At 39.2% G+C, this 13,574-nt stretch overlaps 1 protein-coding gene across 1 annotated transcript; it reads right to left on the bottom strand.

Annotated features, from left to right (window-relative positions):
* Window positions 1–759: 759 nt before the first annotated feature.
* ACADM (acyl-CoA dehydrogenase medium chain) lies at window positions 760–13,522 on the bottom strand. The gene is made up of 12 exons (XM_083510576.1): window positions 13,207–13,522; window positions 9,373–9,469; window positions 8,264–8,361; window positions 8,082–8,151; window positions 7,290–7,390; window positions 7,130–7,210; window positions 5,737–5,867; window positions 5,138–5,246; window positions 4,840–4,980; window positions 4,667–4,762; window positions 3,187–3,435; window positions 760–1,949 (listed from the first exon to the last, which is right to left on the bottom strand). The coding sequence occupies exons 1-12, from the start codon at window positions 13,231–13,233 to the stop codon at window positions 1,878–1,880; spliced, it is 1,272 nt and encodes a 423-aa protein (XP_083366702.1). The 5' UTR covers window positions 13,234–13,522; the 3' UTR covers window positions 760–1,877.
* Window positions 13,523–13,574: the final 52 nt, after the last annotated feature.

Below are 13,574 nucleotides of genomic sequence, written 5' to 3'. Positions count from 1 at the left end.
ATTCCTAATTTTATGCCTGTTTGCGCTGAGCTGTGGGGTGGAAGTGTTTTCTTGGGGCAGCACAAAGGCATCCCTGGAAGTTCAAAGTCGCAAGACAGAACTAAAAGAAGGGACCCTGGCAGCCTGTGAACACTTGCCCTATGCATAAATATGTAGAAAAAGGAAAGAAACTTTTGAAACAGATACTGTAATTCTATTATGCATTTTCTTACTTAAATGTTTTGCTCTCTCAAAATTATCAATGTTGGTTTCTTATAAAAGTTAGGTGTTTTAAAATGATTTGTGAGAGTAGATTGCATTTGATGAAAAAGTCCAAAATAGCTAGTCAGGGCCTAGTACAGGCAAGGTGTTGATTTCAAAGAGTATTTTGATTTATTGAAAAGGCAGAGCTTTCAAGAAGTCTTTTTTAAACAAAGATGCAAGTGCAACCTAAGAGATAAATTATAGAATGCGCACTCTGACCATCCACACACAAAAATGCACCAGTCATTTTTTTAAAAAAAGCATTTCAATGCATACCATTCCCACCACCAGAACAAGTAATATAAAAAATGCATTTAGTTGCAAGAGAAAAGTTATCAGACAGCATTTCACAGCAAACTCCAACATCGGAGATCAACTGAACCGCACTACAGTTGAAGCAGAGACTGGACACCAGTATTCTAATGACACCTTAGAACAGATTTAATACTAACACAAATGAGCTGTTTTCCATTTCAATGCCAAAATTCATACCCAGATTATAGAACAAAAACAGAGTTTCAGGGCAAGTATTTTTTTTAATTAGTTGATACTATAGCTAACTGACATAATGACAGTACTGTAAACATTACTGGAACCAAAAAATACATTGTATGGCTTTTTTCATATTTGAGTGCAATAAAGCATTTGTTTAGTAAGTTTGATATAATCAGGCTAAAGGCACCAAAACCAATATGTATACTCTTCAGATAATTGAAAAGTTCAACACAGGCACCATAGGTTTTGTTTTACAACAACATACAAAGTTGTTTGCAAAACTGCTACTCTTCAGTTTCCAAAGTCATAAAATTAAAAGTCTTTATTTTTTCATAGAAGTTAATACAAATATACAGTAATGTGGCTTTTCCAAGGTCAAGGCAATTTGTTCTGAGGCACACTGTAGCATGGTGTGAGGTACACATTGATTTCAAAAGTAAGGTTCATTGTTTCTTTGTTTCACATTGCTCTTTGTATGTTGTTGAAAAAATCCACACTACAGCTGTTCCACAGATGTTTTGCATAGCTACGCTATATAGAGAAATGGCAAATTAAAATACAGTCACAGTACAGCTGACTTGATAGTGATTATAATTTCACACCTTACCTTGCGTACAATATGCATTATTTGGTAATAATTGGTATGATAACATGGTGAGTCCAGAATCTTCTTATTGCACAGAAACAAACATTCTTAAGTGGCCCTACTCCCAAAATACACAATTTGCAAATAGAAAAGAAGAACCTTAAACTGCCGGTATTGGTATGAACTTCTTAATCCAATACAGTGTCACAAGTTCAATTTGAGGCACTTTAAAAATGTTGTGAGAAGATCAGAGGGCAGGGATAACCAAGTAACTATGGAGTAAGGTGAAAGTAAAAGCAGCCACTAAAAAAACAAACTAAAAAGAACCACATGCACCAACATGTGTCTAATAACCCATTTTTTCAAGAGGTCTCTGGCTAACAGTTTCAATAATTAAGGAAAAAAGTTTTTTCCATATATTGAAGATCTGAAACAGATATGCTACTACTTTGAGGCCATTTTATTTTTTCAATCTTAAAAGGAGCATACCAGAATAAAGACAAATGTTTGCAGAATCAGGTTAATATATGCCCTTGTCTCTCTTCAAAAGTTCTCAACCCTTAAACCTGCCAATGTGTTCACGAGCTACAATCAGTCTCTGTATCTGAGCTGTGCCTTCATATATCTGAAAAGAAAGCATACAATAAATAAATAAAAGGCAGGTGCTTTTGAGCATTTTCAAAACTACATAAAATATGAAAACACAGGGAACTTCTTATCAGTATGTTACCAGTTCAATGCAAAAGTTGCTACAGATGCTTAATGGCGGGGAAACAAATCTCACCAGGTACTTCAAGGCTGCACTTAAATGGCTATGGTCCAATAGGCTACTTTAGTTAAGCCTAAGAACTTAAGCGTACCTAGTGGCATTTTTCAACTTTCTTCTTTGAACAGCAGACACCCATGGAACATAACAAATCATTTGTGAAAATTTCCTCCATTTCAAAATGTGTTTTCCATATGGACACTTCTGTTATAGAAACAAGTTCAAATCCCTGAAGTACAATGATCTACTGCTGGTGGGTCAGGATCCAGTACTGAGTTCCAGCCTAATCATACGTGGGTCACAACAGCAGCACTACCACCATACAAATAAATGGTAAATATGAAGAAATGGGTTTCAAGGTGGGTCCCGGGTCTGAAAAGGTAGAAGACTACTGCTCTAGTTTGTACAGTTATGCCATTCAGACCTCAGGCAGAATTTTTATACTATTTAAAAAAGGAATGGCTATAACCTGAGCTATGGAAACCGACCTCCTTTTCAAAAATATTACTTGATTTCAAACCGCATAGGTGCTAATCCTACTCTGAGTAGACCAACATAAAATTAATAAACATTGCTTAGGTTACTTAATTTCAATGGGTTCTGCTCCAAGTATGACTTAGTTGATTATAACGTAATATTTTGTTAATAATTACCACATTTTAATTATATATATATGTGTGTGTGTTTGTATGTGTGTTTTTATCTGAGGTCAAGCCGCTACATGTAACATACTTTCCAGGTAACTACATATACTATATTTTGTATAGGATTGCATCCTAAACAGGTCTTTTCTCCACACTGCCACGGATTTAATGCTCAGAAGATTTTAATTTTTAACCTGCAGGCATTTCATACAAATACTGCTTAAAAAAACCCTGCAGGTGCTGAGTACCACCTTAAAAGAAGCTGCCTCTCCTATGAAAGAGTATACCTCTTAAGATGAATGCTGCAACAACACAGATGTGTCATTTAAAAGGGAAACATACTTTTGTCTTTATATTATATACAGAAATTTATTAATAGACTGCTGCTATCAATTCACTAAAAATGTTAACTGGGCAACATTTCTAGTATTTGCATTAAATGGGTTACCTACCTGGTATATTTTGGCATCTCTCATTAGCTTTTCTACTGGGTATTCACTATTGAATCCATTTCCTCCAAAAATCTGGACGGCATCAGAAGCTACTTGATTTGCAATGTCTCCAGCGTATCCCTTTGCAATAGATGCATAGTAGGTGTTTCGACGGCCAGCATCTACCTCCCATGCTGCCCTTTGGTAAGCCAAGCGAGCAAGCTCCACTTTCATTGCCATTTCAGCCAACATGAAGGACACTGCCTGGTGCTAAGATAGTTGAAGAATATAGGTAAATATTGACCAGTTAGAATTGAGAAGTTTACTTTTTTGTGTACAATACATATCAAGGAACATGTAGCAGGCTTCTGCATAGTGCTGAAAATGCATTTTCACCTCCCTCATTTCTCCTGCTGCTGAGACCCAATACGTGCCATATCCAAACGCAGGTTCACAATTTATTTTCCTCAAAGAAGCCACGAGCAATAAGAACTAAACTTGGTTACAGCTCACGGTTTGTTTGGAGAGACACAAACCACAAGCCTTGCCTTAGCTCCGAGAAGGAGGTTCTGGCTGCAATTTTACCAGTGCGTATGCTGTGTGATCCCCATTAATTCACAGTTAGGTTTCACTATGGTTTAAAGTGACATGTGAATCAGACAGAAAAAGGAAAACTTTATCAATACAGTATATAGAATTAAATATTTTGCTAAGCTACTTTGTTCATATTTGTTAAAAATTACAATGAAATTTCATCTAATTAGAAAAGTTACCAATGTACAGCCAAGCCTCAGGAATTACCCAAAGTCAGAATTATTGGTTCTGGTTCTGGTTCTTCATCAGGTTTTAGGATTTCCCTAAGACTCCTATCACTCCTCAGCTATATTTATTTTGTGATCGTAGCATTAGTTATCAGAAAGCAGTGCTAGTTTAATCTGAAGTGCTTATATATTTAAATAATTCTCTATTAATGAATGTGTGCAGATTACTAAATGACTTCATGTCGCCTTGTCTCAGTAACAAACAAGAAAACCCTAAAATGGCTTACAGTCAAACATGTATTTATTTATTAAATTTATATTTTGCCTTTCCTCCCAAATAAGCCATTTGTGGGGTGGGGGGTTACATATGGAGACGCACAGTTAATACACAATGACAAGTATACAAATGTGATTAGTTTGGTTTGTTGCAGTGACTAGCCACGCTATCCCTCATTGACAAAATCAGCATTAGCTTTGCTATACGACAGTCCACATTTTTTAACTGTCAGCTGCAGCAATCTTGAATCCTCTTACCCATTTACAAAGCAACACTACCCTTAAATTTAAATGGCTTCTAGTAAGAGATTGGTGGATCATATTTTGGTTTTACCAGCATTTTGACTTCCAACTTGCTAAGCTTTTCTTTTAGGACCCTACAATATAAGCTTTGTGAAAAAGATTTCCCTCAATACACATTAACTGGAAATGGCATCATATAAATGATAAAGAGATTCACATACCTCTGCAATGACCTTTCCAAAGGTTTTTCTTTCCATAGCATACTTTGTAGCTTCATCCAAAGCTCTTTGTGCTAGCCCTACAGCACCAGCAGCTACCTATAATTTTAATGATGTGTATCATAAAAACAGAACTCTAAAATGATATATTTCTAGAACTTATTTCAGATACTTACCGGAGGCCTTGTTTTATCAAATGCTCCCATGGCAATTTTAAAGCCAGCACCTTCACCAATTAATACATTCTCTTTGGGCACTCTCACATCCTCAAAAACAATCCCTCTTGTATCTGAGCAGCGTTGACCCATATTCAGTTCCTGAAAAGAAAGTGAAATATTTATTTATGCCTTAACTTAATTATTTGATGAAGTCAAAAACTAATGTAAATTGGTAATTTATAGCCAAGAGTGCAATAATTATGCTTGTTATTTTACACATCCACACATAGAATCTAGGTGTGTGTGTGTACTCTACCTTTCTTCCAATTTGTATTCCAGGGCTGTCCGCTTCCACAATAAATCCAGTAAAAGCTTTGCCTGCAGGAGCTTTGGGATCAGGACTGGAGCGAGCCAATAAAAAATACCTAATAAACACACACAAAAACAAGAGCCAAGTTTGACTTTAACAGATGCTTCTGGTAGCTTTATACCAGAAATTAAACAACGATAAGGCGGTTTCAAAAAAGGAGGACAACCCAGTGGGTTTTCAAGACTTCTCCTGAGCTTTAACATAGTTAAGACTGGACTTCTATTGTTCGGTATTATATATAAAACAAAAAGGAAATACAAGACAATATACAACGAAAAGACTCATAAAGCACATGTGGCACAGGATGGTATTTAGTAAAAGGATGGTTTCAGCCCTCCCAACATGTACTGTCACTCCTCATTCCAAATTGTCTCTCTTCCTTCCTTCTAAACCAAATCCTGGATAGGGTAAGAGATAATACCTGATCTCCCCAACTGGTTTCTAATAAACATTCTGTATCTTAGTCACACTGAGCATGACACAAAAACAGATCAAATGTGGGTAAGAGCTACATAGAAAGTAAAGCTAGTTAACAATTGCTATACCAGTTAGCCTTGCCACCATTGGTGATCCACATTTTTTGTCCATTAATTATATATTCATCTCCTTTCTTTTCGGCTCTTGTTTTTAAACCCGCTACATCAGAGCCTGCTCCAGGTTCCGTTACACAGTAGGCCTGAGGAGAAAAAGAAAAAGGAATAAACAGGAGGCACACCTGTTTAGGCAAGCACATCTGATTTTGTTGGCTTAACTGTCTGTTTTTAGTAACTGCTGTGCTTTTTAATTGCTTGTTTTATTGCATATTTTCATTAAGACTTAGCGTATTCTAGCGCCCAATGGAATTGCTATTGTGTATTTCAATTATGCATTGATGTTATTGTTGTAAACTGCGTGGAAGCAATATTTTGCATATAAGCTGTATATAAATTAATAATACCGTATTTTTCCATCTATAAGATGAGGTTTTTTACCCAGTTTTTTTAGGTTGAAAAACAAGGTTCGTCTTATCCACGGAATACAGCAATTAAATATATAAATAAATATGGTACTTGCTTTAGCAGTCGCAGCTCCCGGCAGTGGCGAGCTGCGTGGCCTCTGTCGTCTGCTTGCCTCCTCCCACTCTGTCCACCCTACAGATGGGAGGGAGGCTATAGGCAGTCCGTTTTTGTGCGGCGTCTTCACATGGCTCCAAGCAGACTAACAAGGCCACATGAGAAAGGTATCTTCGATCGCTGTGGCCAACTGGAGTGGCAGTACCTTTCCTGCGGGGCATTCTTAGTCTGCTTGCCTCCTCCCACTATGCCCGCCCTACAGCTGTGGGGGAGGCTGCGTGTGATCTGTTTTTTCTGTGTGGCATCTTCTCGCGACTCCATTTGTGCGCGGGTGGCACAATGTTACACAGGAGGAGCGCAAGGTGCGATGTTTCGCTGATGTGAAAGGCACAAAGGGGGGATATTACTTCAATTGCCGCGCTCCTCCTGTGTAATGTCGCGCCACCTGCGTACAAAAACAGACTGCCTACAGCCTTCCTCCCAGCTGTAGGACAGGCAGAGTGGGAGGAGGCAAGCAGAATACGGAGGCCCCACGGGAAAGGTGAAATGTGCTAAAAGTAAAACGTGCTTCAGCACTCTTCCCTCCCCCCCAAAAAGCTTAACCCTGCCCTCCCCCAAAGCTCAGCGATTGCCCGCGAAGAAACAGCTGATAGGCAGCATGTTAGACGCGCGGCTGTTAGGCTCTGGGCAATCCTCTCCAAAAAAATTTCAACAAGTTAGGGCAATTCCCCCCCCCCCCATTTTCTTAATTTGGAGTCTCCCAAAATAGGGGGCGTCCTATACATGGGGGCGTCCAATATACAGAAAAATACGGTAAGTGTATACAGGTTTTTCCAAAGAAAGCAAAGTAAAATTCTATAGACTTGGGGGGAGAGGGGGAACTTACACACATCATAGGTTCCTCTGTCATTCTTCCCAGATATTTCTTCTGCTGCTGCTCATTTCCTGCAATGATGACTGGCATTTGCTGCAAGAAAAAAAAGAAACATTCAATACAAAGAAAGTCATGATCTAGACTACTACAAAGAAAGAAGGAAAATACTTACACCCAGGGAATTTGCTTCAATAGCTGTTTGAACCCCTGTACACCCATAAGCTAATTCTTCAGTAATAAGGCAGGCATCAAAACAGCCAAGGCCAAGGCCACCTATAGCAAAACATTATGAAACAAAAAACAGTCCCATACAAATTCATTTTAAGTCCACTTTACTTCCTATACACTCTAACCTTTGATAGGGTGAATTTTGACATCAGCGTAACAGGATGTTTCAATTCCATTTGTATATATCCCTTCAACAACAAAATACACACACCAAACCCCCACAATATTGGTAGCATATCCCTATTCAGAATAACCCCAGTAGTTAACTAAATAATAACTTGCATGTAGGAATGGGACGATACCAATTCAGGATACAAATTCTTCCACGTAATATTGAAAGACAATAATAAAAATCAAAACATCATCAAAGCACAATAAACCTTTGGGATCCTTTCTACAGAGCTATTGGTGGTAAATGGCCTTATGGTTGAAGAGGATGGTCCAGATGTAACACAACACCTTTCAATGGTGTCTGCTTGCATATCCACTTACCAATCATCAAACATACTGCAAAGAAGTTAACTAATATCCATATACATATACCCTGTATGTTTCGCAATACTGCTATTTCTAATAAGGTCTCAAGAGATGAAAACTTATCTTACACCAGACATACTGGCTATTGCTATTCCTTCACATTCATAAAACATCCTATCGTAAAATCTGTCATATCTTTGCCTCCTAAAAGTGTTCCTTAGTTGATGCTATTTTATTGCTTAAAAGGTAGTTTACTCACCACAGCTCTCTGGTATATGTGAATTTATCAAGCCGAGCTCCCATGCCCTTTTTATGAGGGGAACAGGGTACTAGAAAGAAAAGAAATAAAATATTTCATTTTATGTACAGTGTCTCTTTTTAGAAACATTTACTCAATGAAATGTTAAAGCAAGCTGTTTTCCTCTTATATAGCAAGCCTACCTCTCCAGTTCTGTCATATTCGGCAGCAACGGGCAAGATTTCCTCTCTAGCAAATTTACGAGCTGTAGCTTGAAATTCTTTCTGTTCATCAGTAAGTTCTAGAAAACAAGGCATTCACATGTCAAACAATCAAATATATCCAAATATTTGAAATACCTGTAATAATTCAACATAGTAGCAGAACTGCAATACTTTGCACCTGACATTGCTAGAGTGCATTATTTTGGCACCCAAATTCATCCCTAATTCTACTCGCCAGGATGTGACAGGACATGAAGCAGCACAGCAATATAGGGAAAACCATGACCAAATGGGGCAAGAGCAGGATATTCCAAGAGGTATAAGGGCATGAAGCAACATCAGCTGAAATAAATTATATTTTTGGAACAGTGTGAGGAAAATCGGGAGCCTCTGTTCAAGAAACGGACGGTTCGTTTGCCTCTTACAGAAGCATCTACTGCAAGCGAGATGACTGCACATCAGTTTTTCCACCTGAGGACATAAGACAAGCCCTGCTGGATCAGATCAGACCTCCAAGTATCTCTATCCCTGGCCATCAGGGTCCTCCCCAGGCCACACCATCTCTCTCCAGGCTCCTCATTGGTCCTGCTCTGCACCCTCCTTGAAAGCCTGGATGGAGAGATGACTGTGTGTGGCTGCAATGTAGTCTACTGCACACAAACAGCCGTTACATCTGTTGATCAGCCTAGTGTATTGGCTCTGGCTACAACATCCATTGGTATTTGGGCCCCTGTCTGACTGCACTGAAAAAAATGCAAACGCCTGTATCATATATTTTCCCTTATGAACAAAAAAGCAGCTCAGAAAGCAATTTAAACTGGGAAAGTGGCATAAGGAAAAGATGTAACGCGCACTGCACTTCTCCAATTACAATTCGTAGTTCACTAATTGTATTTAGTAAAACTGCACAGCTGCTTTTAGTAAAATAAAAAGTAAGTGCATCAGGCATTGAGTCCTCAGTCTCCTGCCATCACACATCAAATGGTTCAAATTCTGATAATTTTCTTTAGGTTTGTGAAATACTTGAGGCATGGGACATAATGTAAGATTAATAGGGGATATTTTTACAGTGCTTTGTCAATACTTACCAAAGCTAAATCCAGCTGCCGATTTACTTTTGGGTGCTGTTGCAGCAGCTTGACTCGATTGTGATCTCCAACCACATATAGCAATGCTTCGTAACACCTGAAATTTTGATTTTGGGGGGAATAAGAATAGCTCCGATAAAAGCCTCCAATAAATTTCTCAATCCTACTGCAAGTGCCAACTAAAAAATAGTCTGCAGCAGAGACCAATGCATTTACCACAGAACTGATCGTATTTTTCACTAGAAGTAGTTGGGGAATTCTGTGTTTTTCAATGTGGCCTTTGCAAATAAATATGCCCCTGTACCTTTCTATGGACTTTGTTGTCTTCCTATGAACTTTCCATTGCTGGAGCAAACTGAAGATTTTGCAAATTATTATTATATAGTTCTGCTGAAGATACATACTTATAGGACATATATTATATCTTATTGATGAAAGATCTAGTAGTATCCTTAGCATTTATTATTAATGAAAGTGACTAAAATACATAGGAAATTTCAGGGACAGGTCTCTGCCTTACAATCTAAAGGCATGAAACAATAGGAGAGGGGACTTAGAAGGGGGAAATGGAGAAACTTTCTCTGGAAGAATAAAAGAAAGAAAGAAAATGTTCAAAGTAAATATATATAATGCTTAACTGACAATTAAAGAAACAAAGCAAAACTGCAAGAAAAAAGGACAATTTTGTGCTTTCTTAAAGTGAGACAAAGTGATAGTGAACTGAATATCAAGAGGGAGAGAGTTCCACATATAAGGAGCCCAGAAAAAGCATGAAGTTGAGAAACAACACAAGGGAGTGGAAGTTAAATAGGATGTGTTTGATACCCCCAAGTAAGTTTAAACTGAAGCACAAGACTACTAAACCATTGCAGTCATCAGCCCAAGACAGGAATTAGAGTCTGAATAAGGAATTCAGTCTAAATAGACTAAAATGGAAGAGATTGAGAATTATTAACAAGAGAACCAGCAAGCCTTAGATAAGATAGGAAAGAAAAAAAGAAAGAAAAGAATGAGAAGGGTCAAAGATAATGACTAAACTCCTAATTTGCAGGGGGAAATTGCAGTGTAGAAACACTGACTTTTGCTGGGCTACAATGCGGCTCTGTGTACAAGTCACATCTGTGGTTCAACTCACTTTTGCCTCTGGCCCCACTCACCACTGGTGCAGAGAACAGTGAGATAAGATGGGACAATGGTCTGACACAATATAGGGCAGCTTCCTACACTCCTAATTTGGGGAACAAGAACTAAAATTAGTAGCTTTGACTAAGCAGAATATGAAAGTGACAACGAAAGATGGTCCAGTGGTTAATAAAATAGCAAGAGAACAAAGTCCATTTAATTATACAACTACACACCAGTCATTCAAAAGAAAAAGAAGTGAATGAGATAAAGATTGCATAAGACATGCACAAGATGTTCTATCAAGTGTACAATATTAACCAAAAGGCCACAAAGCTTTGGAGATGAATAAGTTATTGACCATTTCAACTTCACTACAATTTCAAAGAATAATTTACACTAAAATACTTTGTAACCTGTGGCTCCCTGGCTTCAAGGGTGATGCTTCATCAAACAATTGTGGAATTAAGTCTCTAATGCTATTTGATTTAAGTAAAGCATCTTTATCCTACTTTCAGCCAACACAGAGAGAGAAAGAGAGGCTCCCAGAGTACCTTACAAATGCCAGTGTTAGAAAGGCCCTCCCCCAAGGATTACAACCTAAAATATGTGACATAAAAGGCAAAGAGAATGGGAGGATGAAAAAAGCAAACACAGAAACTATTTTTTAGTTACCGAGTTTTTGTAATGGCCAGCTGGAATAGAAAGTTTTTTAGCACTCTGCTCCATACCTTGCTTTTCAGGGGTTGGAACTTATCAGTTATCTTATGTGGCATACTCTTGGGGGGGGGGGAGAAGCAGACTGCTCACTGGCACTGCCAACACCAAATTCCATTAAAGTTACACGGTACAGTGGTTTAAAGGCTGACCTTTTCGTTGTGGCAATTTTCAATTACATGTTGTCCTTATGGAAAACACTTCTGCTTTTCACTCTCATAGCAGTTATCTTTTTCAAAAAGAACTCTCTGTACACAAATGAAACATTTGCCCTGTTTATCCTCCAGTTTCCTGGGTAAGTCCTAGACAGAAATACATGCTCATAACAATCACTTGTTATGATTTATGTGTGACACCTACAGAGTAGAATATTACAAAGTTCCCACATCATAAACCAACCTGTATGAGACTGGTAAAGTGGCACAACACATTAATTGCACACAACATTACCACATCACCATATGCAATACTCAGCTCACTGGTTTGGCAACCTTCAGTTTTATCAATAACTGTCTACCAACAAATTTAACCAACAGAAATCTTGTGTAGGGCCATTTCTGTCATAGAAGAAAAATCCTCAGAGAACTGTTAATAGCCCTGCAAATCCTTTCTAGGCGAACTATTGTATACATCAATCTGTACCTGCACATTTTCAGAGTGCAAAAATGCATTTATTTACATACTGAGTATGTCATATAGATTGACTCATCAGTGATAAGTGGGTTATTATCAATGTTTAGTAGCTTTGCTCACATTTTGCTTAAATCAAGGGTAAACAGCTACTAGATCAAAGTATTCTGTACAAATTTGAAACAAAACTGCAAATATAAAAGTATTCTTATTAGCTTTATAAATCAAGTGTATAAACAAAACCCATAAAAGGACTGTTCTGCCCAACATTCTCAAAGAGCTAGTGTGGCATAGTAGTTAAGAGACTACCCTATTCATCAGACTATCTGTATTCTAAATCTCATCTCTGCCATGGACATACTAGATGGCCTTAAGCACATTTTCTTAGCCTTAGGTCTTTGTCTATAGTATGTAGATAATACTGAAGGACTTTAAAAGGGCAAAGGGACACCCAAACTACCAAGATTCAAAAGCAGTCATTTCCCAGTCACAGCACTGAACAATGCTTTAAAAAGTTGTTTTTCTTTCTAGCATATGACTTCTTAAGACTATGTCTGTCTCATTAATATACTTAGGGGCAAAAACCAATACAAACTGGGATTTTGTAACAAACCATAAACAAGAATAAAAGTTGGAAGATATACCGGTACCAGCTATACTGGCACAAAAATGTTTTATATGAAATATATAGTGGGTAGTATAATTAGTTAAACCTATTCACAGAAGATAACTCTATCAAAATCCCCTAAACCTAACACACATATGATCTCGGTTTCTATAGATCTCTTCTGTTTCCCTACATTTGCCATAAATTAAAACAACAACAACCCTAGGATCAAGGTAAGGCAGTTTCCTTCCGGAAACCAACCCCTCCTTATGAATGCCAAACAAATAAATAGATACAGTATGTTGTTGCATAATACCAAAAACTGCGGTATTGTTGTTTGTTACGGGAGAGAATGTATCTCGCTTTATATAAGCTGGAAGTATCATTCTGTGTGGGTACCTTTTCCTTTCCCCCGTGAGAACTTGGCATCCTTCCCCTCTTCTAAATATTTATGTTCTAGTTCTTCCAACTGTACAGTGTTGTAATTATAGAAGTCTTAGGACTACTAAATACGCAGTAAACCCCTTCGCCAGCTTATCAGCACTTTACTGGGGCAGTGGGTAAACTCCCTTGCACTAAACGGGGTTTTCTCCCGAGTAGGCACGCTTCGGGCTTGCATTGCCGGGTTACAGAAACCCACCCCGCCCCACCTTGGAAGGCCGCCTTCCCTCAGCAATCCGAGGCCGCCCCCAAGCTTGCCGCTTTCGGTTTCTGCGCCCGGCTTCTCCCCTCACGCCCCTCGCCCACCTACTCCGTACCCGAGAGACCTTCAGCGCGGCGGCCATGACGTGCCCTTCCTCTTCCACCGGCCGCGGCAGCAACCTCCCACCCAGTAGGCACCAAGCCAAGGCCCGCCCCCTGCGCTCGGGGATCGCTCCAGGAAGCTAGGCCTCAAGAGAGAGGCGACGAGGGAGGAGGAGCCGAGAGAAGGAAGGCGGGGGGGGGGGAGGGACGTCGGCTGACAAAGGCCGGTTGGGCTCCGGTGCCACGGTAAGCCCTGGCGGCCGCCGGTGACAACAGCGGATATTTTTTTGTGGGGCGGGGGAGCGTCTCTCTCACTTTCGCCGGGGCCCCAATCCGCCTTGCCACGCAGCCAGTGGGCAGAGGGCTCATTGCACGGCAAAGC

Source organism: Podarcis liolepis (assembly GCF_965112155.1).
Source record: "Podarcis liolepis genome assembly, chromosome: 6".
In the NCBI taxonomy this organism is placed as follows: Eukaryota; Metazoa; Chordata; class Lepidosauria; order Squamata; family Lacertidae; genus Podarcis; species Podarcis liolepis.
This window is presented reverse-complemented; position numbering and strand designations above follow the sequence as displayed.